This window comes from Kryptolebias marmoratus, linkage group LG6 (genome assembly GCF_001649575.2).
Source record: "Kryptolebias marmoratus isolate JLee-2015 linkage group LG6, ASM164957v2, whole genome shotgun sequence".
Classification (NCBI taxonomy): Eukaryota; Metazoa; Chordata; class Actinopteri; order Cyprinodontiformes; family Rivulidae; genus Kryptolebias; species Kryptolebias marmoratus.
In genome coordinates this window covers 32,942,374-32,954,329 of record NC_051435.1, presented here as the reverse complement: position 1 = coordinate 32,954,329, position 11,956 = coordinate 32,942,374, and the positions used below count along the sequence as shown (strand labels likewise).

Here is an 11,956-nt window from a genome sequence, read left to right as displayed (position 1 = left end):
ATACATCAAACTCAGTAAAAGACTGCAGTGTTTTGCCTTTAATTGTCATGATTATCAGAACCAGCACTTCAAAGATTGTAGCATTATGTTCCATCAGTGAGTATTCTGTCATATTAGTTCATAAATCACTGGAAACGTGACCTTCTCAGTTTTGTCCATCAGAAAATATTTGATAAATCAAATAATATTTTTCCTAAAGTGATAAATTACACCCCATTGTAATACTTGGGTCAATTTATACCTTCCAGAAACATAAATAATTATGTAGATCTACCAGTTTATTCAGTTTCAACATTTTTTCAGTCCAGAATCAAGTGGGACAGACTTGTGATGTACTGACACGTATGCACAGAAAACACACTCACTGCTGTCATTAGTGTCAAATATAAATGCTACCTTTGTGTGTTAATAGATCTTTAAAGTAGTGTAGGAATTTTTTTCCAATTAGTGGAGATCTAGGACATAATATTTGATTGAGTTTAGAAGTATAAAGTATCAGGTTTCTACAACTTAAAGTGCTCAAAATTACAATTGTTTGAACAGAAAAAATTGGAATCCTAGCAACAAATGTGTTGCTGTAGGATTGTACTGTAATAATGAGTAAATGTTGTAGACAGTCAGAATAAATTCTGTTGTGTTTGATTGATCAACATTTTGATACTTAACCGCAGAACTTTAAAGAGTCCACTGATAACTTTTCAGCAGACCATGGACATCAGAATTACAGTTTTTAACTTTCTAAAACCTTCAAAATGCAGGAGCTTTAAAGCCATGCCCTGGTGGGGGGCCCTGGGACCTAATGGGGACCTATACGGCCCTCATACCCCGGCTAGAAAGGAGTTGAACCTGTGACATCATTGCTGTGAGATAACAGCTCTAACCACCGTTGCCCATGCTGCCCTCTTCATTAACAACATATCAAAATTCAGAAAGGTGAAAGCAGAGCAATAAGATCCAGGCTTGTTGGGAGCTCATTACAGAATACTCTTGTCTTCTGTTTTCACATTATGCATGATATAGGTTTATTTTAGCATTTTAAAGGAATTTCTCTGTGTTTATGGACTGATGATGCAGCATACGGGGCATTAACAATGTGTGGCTTTAGAATGTAACAGTAAAGAGTGATACGCATAGCTCTTTACAAGACGGCGGCCAAAGATCTCGCCTAGCGCGACCTAGTGGCCATTGCAGTATTTGTCTTTTTCAGAGCCTCTGCCTGGTTCACAAATCTCTCCAGAAATTTAAAGATAAATATTTTTATACAATAAAGAATATCACACAAAGCTGTATGTTTTAATCATCCTTTGGTAACTTGTGCCATTTAACTTGTCTTTTGTTAATGATGAAGTTAAAATAATAGTGTGTTTTTGTTGCTGATAGGGCATTTCAAACAGTATTTTCTGTCTGTTTGTTAATCTAAGCCACACGTGTCAAACTCAAGGCCCGCGGGCCACACCCGGCCCTGTGTAACATTTCATCCGGCCCCCAAGATAATGTTTAGATTTCATCAGAAGTATTTTGTTGATTTTGTTTTTAGATGTACCATGTAGCACTTTGAGATTTTTATTAATGAAAAGTGCATTACAAATTAAATTTATTATTATTATTATTATTATTATTATTATTATTATTATTATTATTATTCATTAGGTCCGGTCCTCTAGTCTGGGACAGATCGAGTCTCTGACTTTTATTTTGCTTAAATAAACTGAGCCTAATTGGTGAAGTTTTCTCTTGTCAATGACTTAGAAGCCAACAATATATAGTTTTAATTTCTGTATGATCAGGTTTTTGTTTATGGCTTTTTTAAAACATCTGTTTTAATGTTAAAAAATTCATTTAAAAGCTGAGTGAGGCGTAAGAAATGACTGCTAATGATGTACTTTTTGAAATTTGATCTATTTGTCTGTGTTCGTTAAAGTTTATTTGCTCTAAATTCTGTATAATCTGTATCTGGGAAAAGGTCATTGATATTTCTATATGAACTATTTGACATAATACATCTAAAACCAAGGTTAATTTATGTAATTTTGAATAAATATTGTTCGTTATTGGCCCTTGGCTAGGACCAAATTTTTAATTTTGGCCCCCTTGCGTCTCTGGGTTTGACACCCCTGATCTAAGCCATTCTTTGAATGGGCGATCCTTTCTAATCATGGCATGTTGATGGCTTGGGGTGGATTTCACAAAGTTAGTCTTTTCCTCCGTGATTTCATTAATCTCTAACATTCCCTGTTTCCCTTAATCACTTAAAAAAAGTCCCTGAATTCAGTCTTAATTTGAATATAAATATAATGCAGTTTTATCTTAATCTGATTATCTGAAGAGACATTAACACCCAAAGAGTTTATACGTGTCACTGTTTTTAAACTTTATTTAAAATGTGACATGTACAATGGCACAAAAACATGTTTTTTCTTGAACAAACGGAGTACAGTATGACGGAAACAGAAATAGACTGAATCACTGAAAGCGATACAAAACAGAAAACTTTTTTTTTTTTTAAAAAAAAGCTAAGTTCAAAGTTCATGCTCCTCTAACTACACTGAAGCTCCCGGGAAAATCAGATTCCACCAAAACGGTCCCTTCAATGACTTATATAAGTCATTGGGTCCCTTAATCAAACTCCCGCCACCGGACTGTGTGCAACGTCACGTAACATCCGCCCAGGACGCTGAGCAAATAAGCGTCGCAGATGCTGGAGCGCTGACCAATCGGAGAGCAGCAGCGGGAGATCCACTGATCGAGGAGGAGTTGGAGATTTGGCGCAACTTTGTGTCCAGTTTACCGTCGCTGACAGAGGATTGCGCGCGGTTTGACGCTGTGAAGCTCCTCCGCTGTGAGTTCAGAGGACTTCTTTAAACTTTGACCAAACCTGCCTTCTCTGGCGCTGTCAGCACGAGCATCTGAAACCTTTTAATCCAGAGCCGGAAGTGAGAAAAGCCGCAGTTTCTTTCACGCTGACCGAGCACACGGCAGGTTGGTTAGTTTATCTATGAAAGTCTGCTCTTAGAATTAACTTGCATCTTGTTTTTACAGTATTTTGTATTATTTTGGTAAACACGTGTGTTTTAGGTCAGATCTCTGCTGAATTATTCATGTTTTCATGTCGAAACGCCATGTCTTGGCGCCATTAGGAAAATATACTGTTTTCCTGTTTGCTGTGAAAGTAATAAAGTTTTATTCATTTGCAGAGTTCGAAGCCACGTTTTTCTCTGATTTTCAGATATTACTTGCTGGAGAAAGATTTAAGATCAACTTCTGTCCAGTCTCATGATCTGGCAGACGAAGCACTCTGTGTTGTGAAGGACTCCCAGATACTCAGACTGCAGCATAATATCTGTTAAACTGACTGAGTTCGCCATTTTTGTTTTGACTAATGTTGATTAGCTGACATCAACATGTTGATTTGATAAGAGCTGTTCTAATAAAACTGTCAGATTTTTTAAGGATCATGTGTCATTTTTACTCCAGAGGACACAGGATGCCCAGCACCCGCTCTCAGGGCCAAGCTCAGCCCACGCTGCAGTTTCCACGCCGCAAATCCTGCCGAGCATCGTCACGTGTTAACACACCCAAACCCCAAGTGTCGTCAACTAAGACGGAGTCCCAGCCTGTCCTCCTGCCTCAAAGGCAGAGACGCCTTGAGGACTGGTCCCCTCATCTGTCTCCGAAGCAGTCATCCGTCCGCCTGACCCCTCTCTCACCCAGACGCCCTGCAGCTCAGCCACCGACACCCCCCCGACTCCCCCTCAGCCCACGGAAACGCACAGGTGAGTCAAAACAAGAAGGAAAAACGGGGAAGTTCAATCAGAAGTTATTTCATGGTTAACATGTGGGTTGTGAAATATTCCAAACACATCACGGTGTCCAGGCAGCTCAACGGTTCTGGGTTTTGTTTTCGAAGGTGATGAGAACGGCTGCAACCTCAGTGCCATCCTGCAGGGCTCACCTCCGAAGCAGAGCAAACCCACTCTGACCTCGCAACGGAAACTGGGCTTTAACGAGAACTCACCAGCCTTGTTCCATCCAAAGTTAGACCAGTCTTCTTCCCGACAGCTACAATCTCCAACCAAGTCATCCCTGAGTAGGCAGGAAACGCCCACTGTACGTCTTGTCTGTCAAAACGGGGAGAAGATGCCACCGGTTGTACGATTGTTTGCAGAAAGTAAGAGCTTTAATATTTTAGCAATCTTTTTAAGAATGTCTCCTGTTGTTTGGTTACAAGTTAGGATTTGTTTGAAATGTTTAAAGTGTAGCTTTGAACTTGTCCAGCTGTAGTGATGTCATTAACCTGTACTGATTGCGTTTCCCTCAGAGTCCAGGTTTCAGAGCGTGAAGCAGGTCCTCCACACCGCCGTTCCTGAGCGCCTCTTGTCCAGGGAGGCTGAGCAGGCGTACATCCGCTCCTTCCTGCAGGACAAGGTTCTGCAGCATCGCCCTGGGAGCCTCTACATCTCAGGAGCCCCAGGGTCCGGCAAGACAGCCTGCCTGAACTATGTGCTGCAGGAGATGAGGGTGGGTTGTGGCTTCAGAAGCCTGTTTGGACTCTTAATGGCACTCTGTAAAGAGTTGCATGACAGATTGAACCTGGCACTTTTCTTAGATTTTAATTCTCTGTTCTGCTCCAAGTTTTCATCTCACCAGTGTGTTGCTGTTCTTCTCGTCCCATCAGACTGAGATGTCCTCAGTGCAGATTATAGTGGTGAACTGCATGAGTCTGCGGAGCTCCCATGCTATTTTCCCTCTACTGGCTGACAAGCTGAAAGCACACAGCAGGCAGAACGGCGTGCAGAAGCAACTGACAGCCCCGGGACCCTCTGTGTGAGTAATTTTCCTCTTCTCTTATATTGTGTTTGTGTTCCTGTAGAATTTATAAGCCCTGACAGTCTGTGTTTGTTTATCTCTCAGGCTTCTCATTCTGGATGAAATGGACCAGCTGGACAGCAAAGCTCAGGACGTCCTCTACACAATCTTTGAATGGCCGCACCTGCCCAAGTCTCGCCTTTGTCTCATTGGTAAGAGCTCGGCTATCACCTGGAAATTAAAAATCAAAGGATGCCTGTCTTGTATGTTGTCACCTGACCACACCGTGGTCTGTTTTTCTGCAGGTATCGCCAACGCTCTGGACCTGACCGATCGGATCCTTCCCAGACTGCAGGCTCGGCCTCACTGTCGGCCCCTGCTGCTGCACTTCCTTCCCTACAGCCGGCAGGAGCTCACAGCCATCATACAGGACAGACTCACACAGGTTGTTGCTGTCGAAGTTTAAGATTATTTCTATTTGAGGGTGCCTGAATGTTCTTGTGTAAAGTTCTGGGTTCTGTTCCCCTCAGGTGTCAGCGGATGGGATCCTGGACTCCTCTGCGGTTCAGTTCTGTGCCAGGAAGGTATCGGCGGTGTCTGGAGATGCCAGGAAAGCTCTGGACATCTGCAGGTAAACATCCAACCTGCATGTTGGATCGGTCTCTTTTTGTTTTACTAACAAAATTGTGGAAACTTACCAAGAAACATTTTATGGCTTTTTACCAAATCAGGACTAAATGACGAATGTAATCCTTTTGTTGTCAGGAGAGCAGTGGAAGTCGCAGAAGCCGATGAGAGAAAGAAGACATTCGACCCAAAGAGCGAAACAAAACGTGAGTTTGCCTGAAATCATAAAGTCAGATAAGCCAAAGTTTGACACCAGCAGAAGGCTGATAAGATAATGACCGAAGTTTGGTCTGAGGTCAAAACCTGTTCTGTCCCGGGTGTCTGCAGCGCCTCGAGTCAGCCTCCCACAAGTTTCCCGGGTGCTGTCGGAGGTGTACGGTGACCGCATGGCGTCGCAGAGCAGCAGCTCAGAGGGAGAGACCTTCCCTCTGCAGCAGAAGTTGCTGGTCTCCTGCCTCCTGCTGCTCATCCGCAGTGGAAAGAGCAAAGAAATTGGCCTGGGGAAGGTGAGAGACTGAGCAACACCGACTGATAACATGGCATCATACAGCTTTTGATTTAAAACATGCCACATGATAATGCAGAGGTTTTGTAACCAGATGTGCTTGTGTTTCAGCTCCATGAGGTGTACACTCGGCTGTGCGCCCAGAGGCAGGTGTCTGGAGTCAGTCAGGGAGAGTGTTTGTCACTCTGCAGTCTGCTGGAGAGTCGAGGAATCTTTGCTCTGAAGAAGGCCAAAGAGGCCCGGCTCACAAAGGTACAACAGAACAATGTTTCAGAAACATGATAAAATCAGATTTGCGTACCAAAATTAAAGGGTGAGAGTTCTTTTTTTACTGCGGAGCTTCTTGCTTAGGGCAACTACAGATCTGTTTGTAAATGCATTAGTTCTATTTTACGTGGCAGGACATAAAAACTGGAAAAAGATACATTTTTTGTAAAAATGCAGCATAAGTCCTGACAAGCTGTTACTGAGCTGTTAGTTCAAATAATCAAAACAGAGGTAAACTTGGTTAAAAAACAGTAAATAGAGGCTAAACTTTGCAAAACCAGAGCTAAATGCTAAAATGTTTAAAATGCCAACTAAAGGATTAGCAAGTGTTTAAAAGGTAAAAGTAGAAAAACTGTAGCTAAAAGCTAATATGAATATAACTATAGATAAAAGTAGCAGAACAGCAGCTAATTGCTAAAAGTAGGATAATGAGACAAATTTGGGGCCAGTATGTGGAAGATTTCAAAGAGAACAATATTTTGAAGGAATGGAAGAGATTTAAGTGTATTTCTAAAGTTACAAAAAACAAAAGTCATCGCACACTATTCCCATCGAACATTTTGATATAAGAATGGTTAAAATAACACAAAGTATGCAGAGGTAGTTTGAGTCTAATAACCTTCTAGAAGATACTAAAAACAGGAAAACCGAATGCTGACTCAGCATTGACACAAATATTCCTGTGCTTACTGGGTCTGAAATCATTACATGAACAAGACTCTGGATCCGACAGGGTTTGTACAAAGAAGAAAAACCCAAATGGTTAAAATGCACATGGAGAACTCTTCCTTGTCTTTGATTCTCAGAGTTTCACCAAGTTCCTCCTAAAACAGCTTTCTGAACACGTACGCCTCAGTAGTTCAGAGTAAATGTCCAGGTTGAAGACATTTCTTTGTCCCTCCCTCTGACACATAAAGAGATGGGTGTTTGTTGTGCTGTGCAGAGAACATGGAGCTGAAGCTGAGCTGCTGTAGATGTGGTTTCGTTCTCCTGTTCCAACCTGTGACAGTAAAACGTGTTTGTTCCTGCAGGTGTGGCTGAAGATTGAAGAGAAAGATGTTGAAAACGCTCTGAAGGACCGAACGCTGCTGGGCAGCATCCTCACTTCAGGACTCCCCTCATGATACCTAGATGTGTTAGACTTTTTTAGAAATGAGATTTATTTTATTTTTCTTTTGCTGGAAGTTTGTTCAATTTTTTTCCCCCCTCAAGATGATGCCTGCTGTGTTTGAATGATAATTTGTAACATACTAGCATCCGTTTCAGTTTGATTCTTGAAACATTTCAGTTTTTTATGCTGTGAATACATAATTTACAAAAAATTAGCGCCACTGTGCTTTAGTTTCTTTATATTTACATCTTTGAAATTCAACCTAATCTATTTTTTAGCCTTCCGTGTACCACAAACTTTGAAAAAAAAAAAAAAGGAAAGTCTGGTGTTTTGTGTCATTTGAATGTTTCATTTTTCTGAGGTAAAGCGATAAAAGATGCTGAGCCCCTGGTGGTGAACTGGGGGCTGAGGGATCCGTTTAGATCAGCAGGTGGAGCTGCAGGAGCACCAGCACCCTCTGATATCTTCCCGCAGAGCCTCCTCATTGGATTAAAGCAGGGATGGTGAATCCTGGTCCTGGAGGGCCACTATCCTGCATATTTTCATTGTTTCTCTGCTCTAAAACACTTGATTTGAATCAATGGCTGATTAACAGGCTTCTGTAGAACAAGAAGAGGTGTGTTGGAGCAGGGAAACAAGTAAAACATGCAGGATAGTGGCCCTTCAGGACCAGGATTCGCCACCCCTGGATTAAAGGCTTACACACAGATGGCAGAGCGACTCTGAGCTGCATGACTTCAATCTCAGGCTGAATGTTGGGTAGGAAATCAGCCATGACACCAATACATATTCTGAGCCCTACGAGATTGTAGTTTAAAACTCCTGTTTTAAAGGCAGCAGGCGATATGCATTCCTTCAAGAAATGCTAGATGTTTGTTAATACATTTTCATGGCCTTTTGTTTAGCTTATGCATTTTTTAATTTCAACTGCTTATTGACCGTACATGCTTTATTCTTTAACTAAAGTAAAAAAGTGAACATACGCACACAATTTGGAAAAATCCATTTGAAGCGACAATATTCCTGAATCGCTTGCACATCGTCAGAATATAAACGAGACAAATTCACCTTTACTGCAATAATTTATTCACAGCAATACATTAAACGGAATGAAAGTAGATCATGTGAATGTTATGGAATACAATGACACATCTTAAATCCTGAACGTTGGTGTAAATCAAATCACATTTTGATGTAGAATTAACATCTTTCACCAAAAAACCACAACACAAACCCCCTGTGTGCATTAGCTTATATTTTGTGTAGTTTAGTCTAAATATATATTTCTCATCATTTAATTGTCACTTCAAAGACCTTCTTGTGATTGTCTATACATTCAGACACAAAAAACAAACAAGAAAACACGTAGATAAGTTAAAGACAAGAGTGTAACATTTGTGCTTCTGTCAAACATCAATCTGTTTCTTCTGAGTGATTTTTTTTACCAGACTGGTAATTATGTCCAGAAAGTTTAACAAATTAGACTTCCTGGTTGGTAAGAGCTACTGCAGATGCTCCTGTGACCTCTGACCTCTAAGTGTCAACAAAGACGAAGTAAACAGGAGAGAATCTGACAGATGGTGGTCTTCATCTCTGAAAAAATGTCTCACCTGCATCAGCTGTGCCAAAGCCTTGTTTATTTGTTTTTTAAATTTAGAACAAAGCACTTATGTTTATGTCAGCAATGATCAAACTGTTGTTCATCACAGAGTAACCTGACAGGACTTCATCACGCAGGGAGACGTGACTCTGAAACAAGCTGAACAGTTTGGGTTTTAAACAGCTGGATTAAAACATGTCCAGTTTGAGACAACACACTGAATGTTTCCATATTTTAAGTCCATTAGAAAAATACAAGAAGTTTAAAACACATGTAAAGGTTTAATATTAAAAATTTGATTTTGTAATGAATTGTTTGACTTTTGTTGGGAGCTGTCATAGAAAAACATAGGAACATTCCTTTAACTACATCAAAACAAGCATCTCAGCCACAAGAAGTGTGTTTTTACTTTTATTGCCATTTCGAACTATCATAGTGACAAAATTTGCCAAAAACAATCGCAAAAAAAACCCCATCAAACTGCATGGAGAATGCTTCAAATTCTAATAAAACTACGCTTTTGGAAATATCTTATGAACCACTGGACAGAAATGACTGAAACTCTCACGAAGGAATCTCCGGAGGTTCCTCTATGACTGGTTAGTTACTTGGGTCAACTCAACTCAAAATGGCCACCACAGCTAAGTTAGCAAACACGAGAATGGGTATAACTCAGTAATTTCTAGAGATGTTGAGCTAAAATTTGGTGTGGTATTAGCTGACAGTAACCTCCTTCTATACTCCTAATGCTAAATCTTTTTTAAGCTCGTTAAAAATTCCAAAAGTTATTACAGATATGTCTATAACTCAGCCCAGTTTAGCGTTTTTGAGCTATAATTAGGTGTGATAGTAACTGACAGAGATCCCCAAGACATACTTTGATCACTAAAAAATTCTTCAGTTCTTTGTTTAAAATTTTGCCATAAACTGTTAGGGACAATGGTTGAAAGCAAAATAGTTCATAAACTACTAAAAGGATTTAAATGAAAATCTAAAAAAATAATCATTAAATGCAGATCTACAATGGAATAACTTTTGCCATTATCCTGATTCATTGTGGCCACTATAGCTAAACACACCAAGTGGGAGGCCCTAGTTTAGATGATTGTTTATCATTTTCAAACAAACTACTCAATGTTTCCATAAAAAAGTATAAAAGTCTTTTGGTAGAAAAAGGAATAAGGTTCAATGACATTGTTTATTTTGTTTTTTTCTCCCTTTCAAACATTAGCTGTTTTTGAAGACAACCTAACATGCAATTTTTTCTATGGGAGGAAACCAGAGTACCTGGAGAAAAGCAACACGCGCAGAGAAGGGATAACAAGTAAATTCCACACAGAAAAGCAAACCTGTGACCTTATCACTGTGAGGTACAGCTCTAACCACTGTACTACCATGCCACCTGCCACATTAACAACATGTCAAAATTCAAAAAGAACAATATTAGCTTGGCTTAAGATTCCTCCTAAAGGACTGTAGCTCTTTATCACCCACTACTGAAGCAGAGCGATGTGTGTATTTATGTGTGCATGTGTTTATTTGTCTGTACTGTTAGCAGAACATCTCATAAATCACTGCACATATTTTAATAGTAAATTATTTGTTTGACATCTACAACTAATTACCCTCTGGGGTCAACCCACTTCAAGATAAGTGCCACAACCACCTCACCTTTAAACACAGAAATATCTATAATTTAGCTAATTTTACAGCTATTGACCTAAAATTTGGTGCAGTTGTAGATGAGACCGATGGCCAACTTATATCTGAGAGCTGTCTGTGCAAGATCTGTGTTTAAAACTTTGCCAACAACTATTGTAATTAACTAACAAAATATCTATTAATTAATTAACAAAATATCTCATAACACACAGAATGGGGTTTAATGAAATTTTAAGAAATTACTGAAACTATTTCCACAACTCATTAGCTTTTGGAGTCAACCCAATTCCAGATGCCTGCCACAGCCAACTGACCTTAGCAAACACAAAAATGTCTCTAACTTAGTCAGTTTCACAGATATTGAGTGTGGTAGTCACTGAGAATCTTCCCCAACACATATTTCAGACTCTAACAGATCGTACAAGATTTTGCTTTAGATTGTGCATAATGTTATTCTGAAGAATAGGTATAACTTTCCAAACTTTCCAAAATAGTTATTACTTTGGTATTTCTTAAAAAGAGATGATCTTAGTTCAAAACTCTGGCATGAAGGTGGTGGGGCATGTGCTTTACTTCAAGGAATGATAGGCCTTAATTTTGTTTATTTGCTAATGTTTCATTTGGTGATGGAAAAGATACAGTAATATACATATTTTTGACAAAAAACAGATGCTTTAAGAAAGAGGTATGAAATCTGCTTTTTTGTCAAACAAGAAAGGCCAACATCAAACAGGGGATGGTCACATTCCACCACCTACAATGCAGCTTTGAATCAAATCCTTAGTTTAACACCAATTCATGTGACCAAACATCTCATGTGTGGAGCAGGCTAAGACCCTAATGACCCTCAAGATGGAGGGGAGGGAGAGTTATTTGCATGAGTTCACCTTGCAAGTTACCATAGTTTAACAGCGTGAAACCACACTTTAGATGAATAAATGAAGTGCAGAGACATAAGTAAACATGTTTAATAGCCCTAAAATAGGAAATGTGGACTTTTTAAGACCCTGCAAACCCCATTCAACCCAAAATAGCACAAGAAATTATTATTATTATTATTATACTTGATTTTATTGTTAAATGCAGAACCCCAGCTTGCTGTGGAGCTTTCCTACAGAGAGGTATAAAACCTTCACCTCAGTAAAGGTCAGAAAACCTTCTCTGGTTCTGATGGTACTACAGTGTACTGTTTCAGACTGGACATGTTTCCAATGACATGAGGGATCTAGTTGTTTTACAGCACAGAGAAGTAAAATCCTGTGAAAACATAGAAACTAAGTAGCTGTGCACACTCAGCTGGTGTCAAATCAAGAAACATTCAAAGTGAATTTAAAAGCATTCATATTATTTTAAAGAAAACTTGCAAATGTTACAAACG

The 11,956-nt window shown here is 39.7% G+C and overlaps 1 protein-coding gene across 2 annotated transcripts; it reads left to right on the top strand.

Moving 5' to 3' along the window:
- The first annotated feature begins 2,642 nt into the window (after positions 1-2,642).
- On the top strand, positions 2,643-9,792 carry cdc6 (cell division cycle 6 homolog (S. cerevisiae)). Of its 2 annotated transcripts, none has more exons than XM_017441922.3 (12): positions 2,643-2,839; positions 3,475-3,773; positions 3,908-4,168; positions 4,319-4,518; positions 4,676-4,824; positions 4,912-5,018; positions 5,112-5,251; positions 5,337-5,437; positions 5,572-5,639; positions 5,761-5,939; positions 6,050-6,190; positions 7,237-9,792. In XM_017441922.3, exons 2-12 carry the CDS (start codon positions 3,485-3,487, stop codon positions 7,327-7,329), a joined length of 1,728 nt encoding a protein of 575 aa, XP_017297411.1. In that variant the 5' UTR covers positions 2,643-2,839; positions 3,475-3,484; the 3' UTR covers positions 7,330-9,792. The 2 variants fall into 2 exon arrangements, with proteins under 2 accessions (XP_017297411.1, XP_017297409.1); XM_017441920.3 differs by having other exon boundaries at positions 2,644-2,979; positions 7,237-7,656.
- Positions 9,793-11,956: the final 2,164 nt, after the last annotated feature.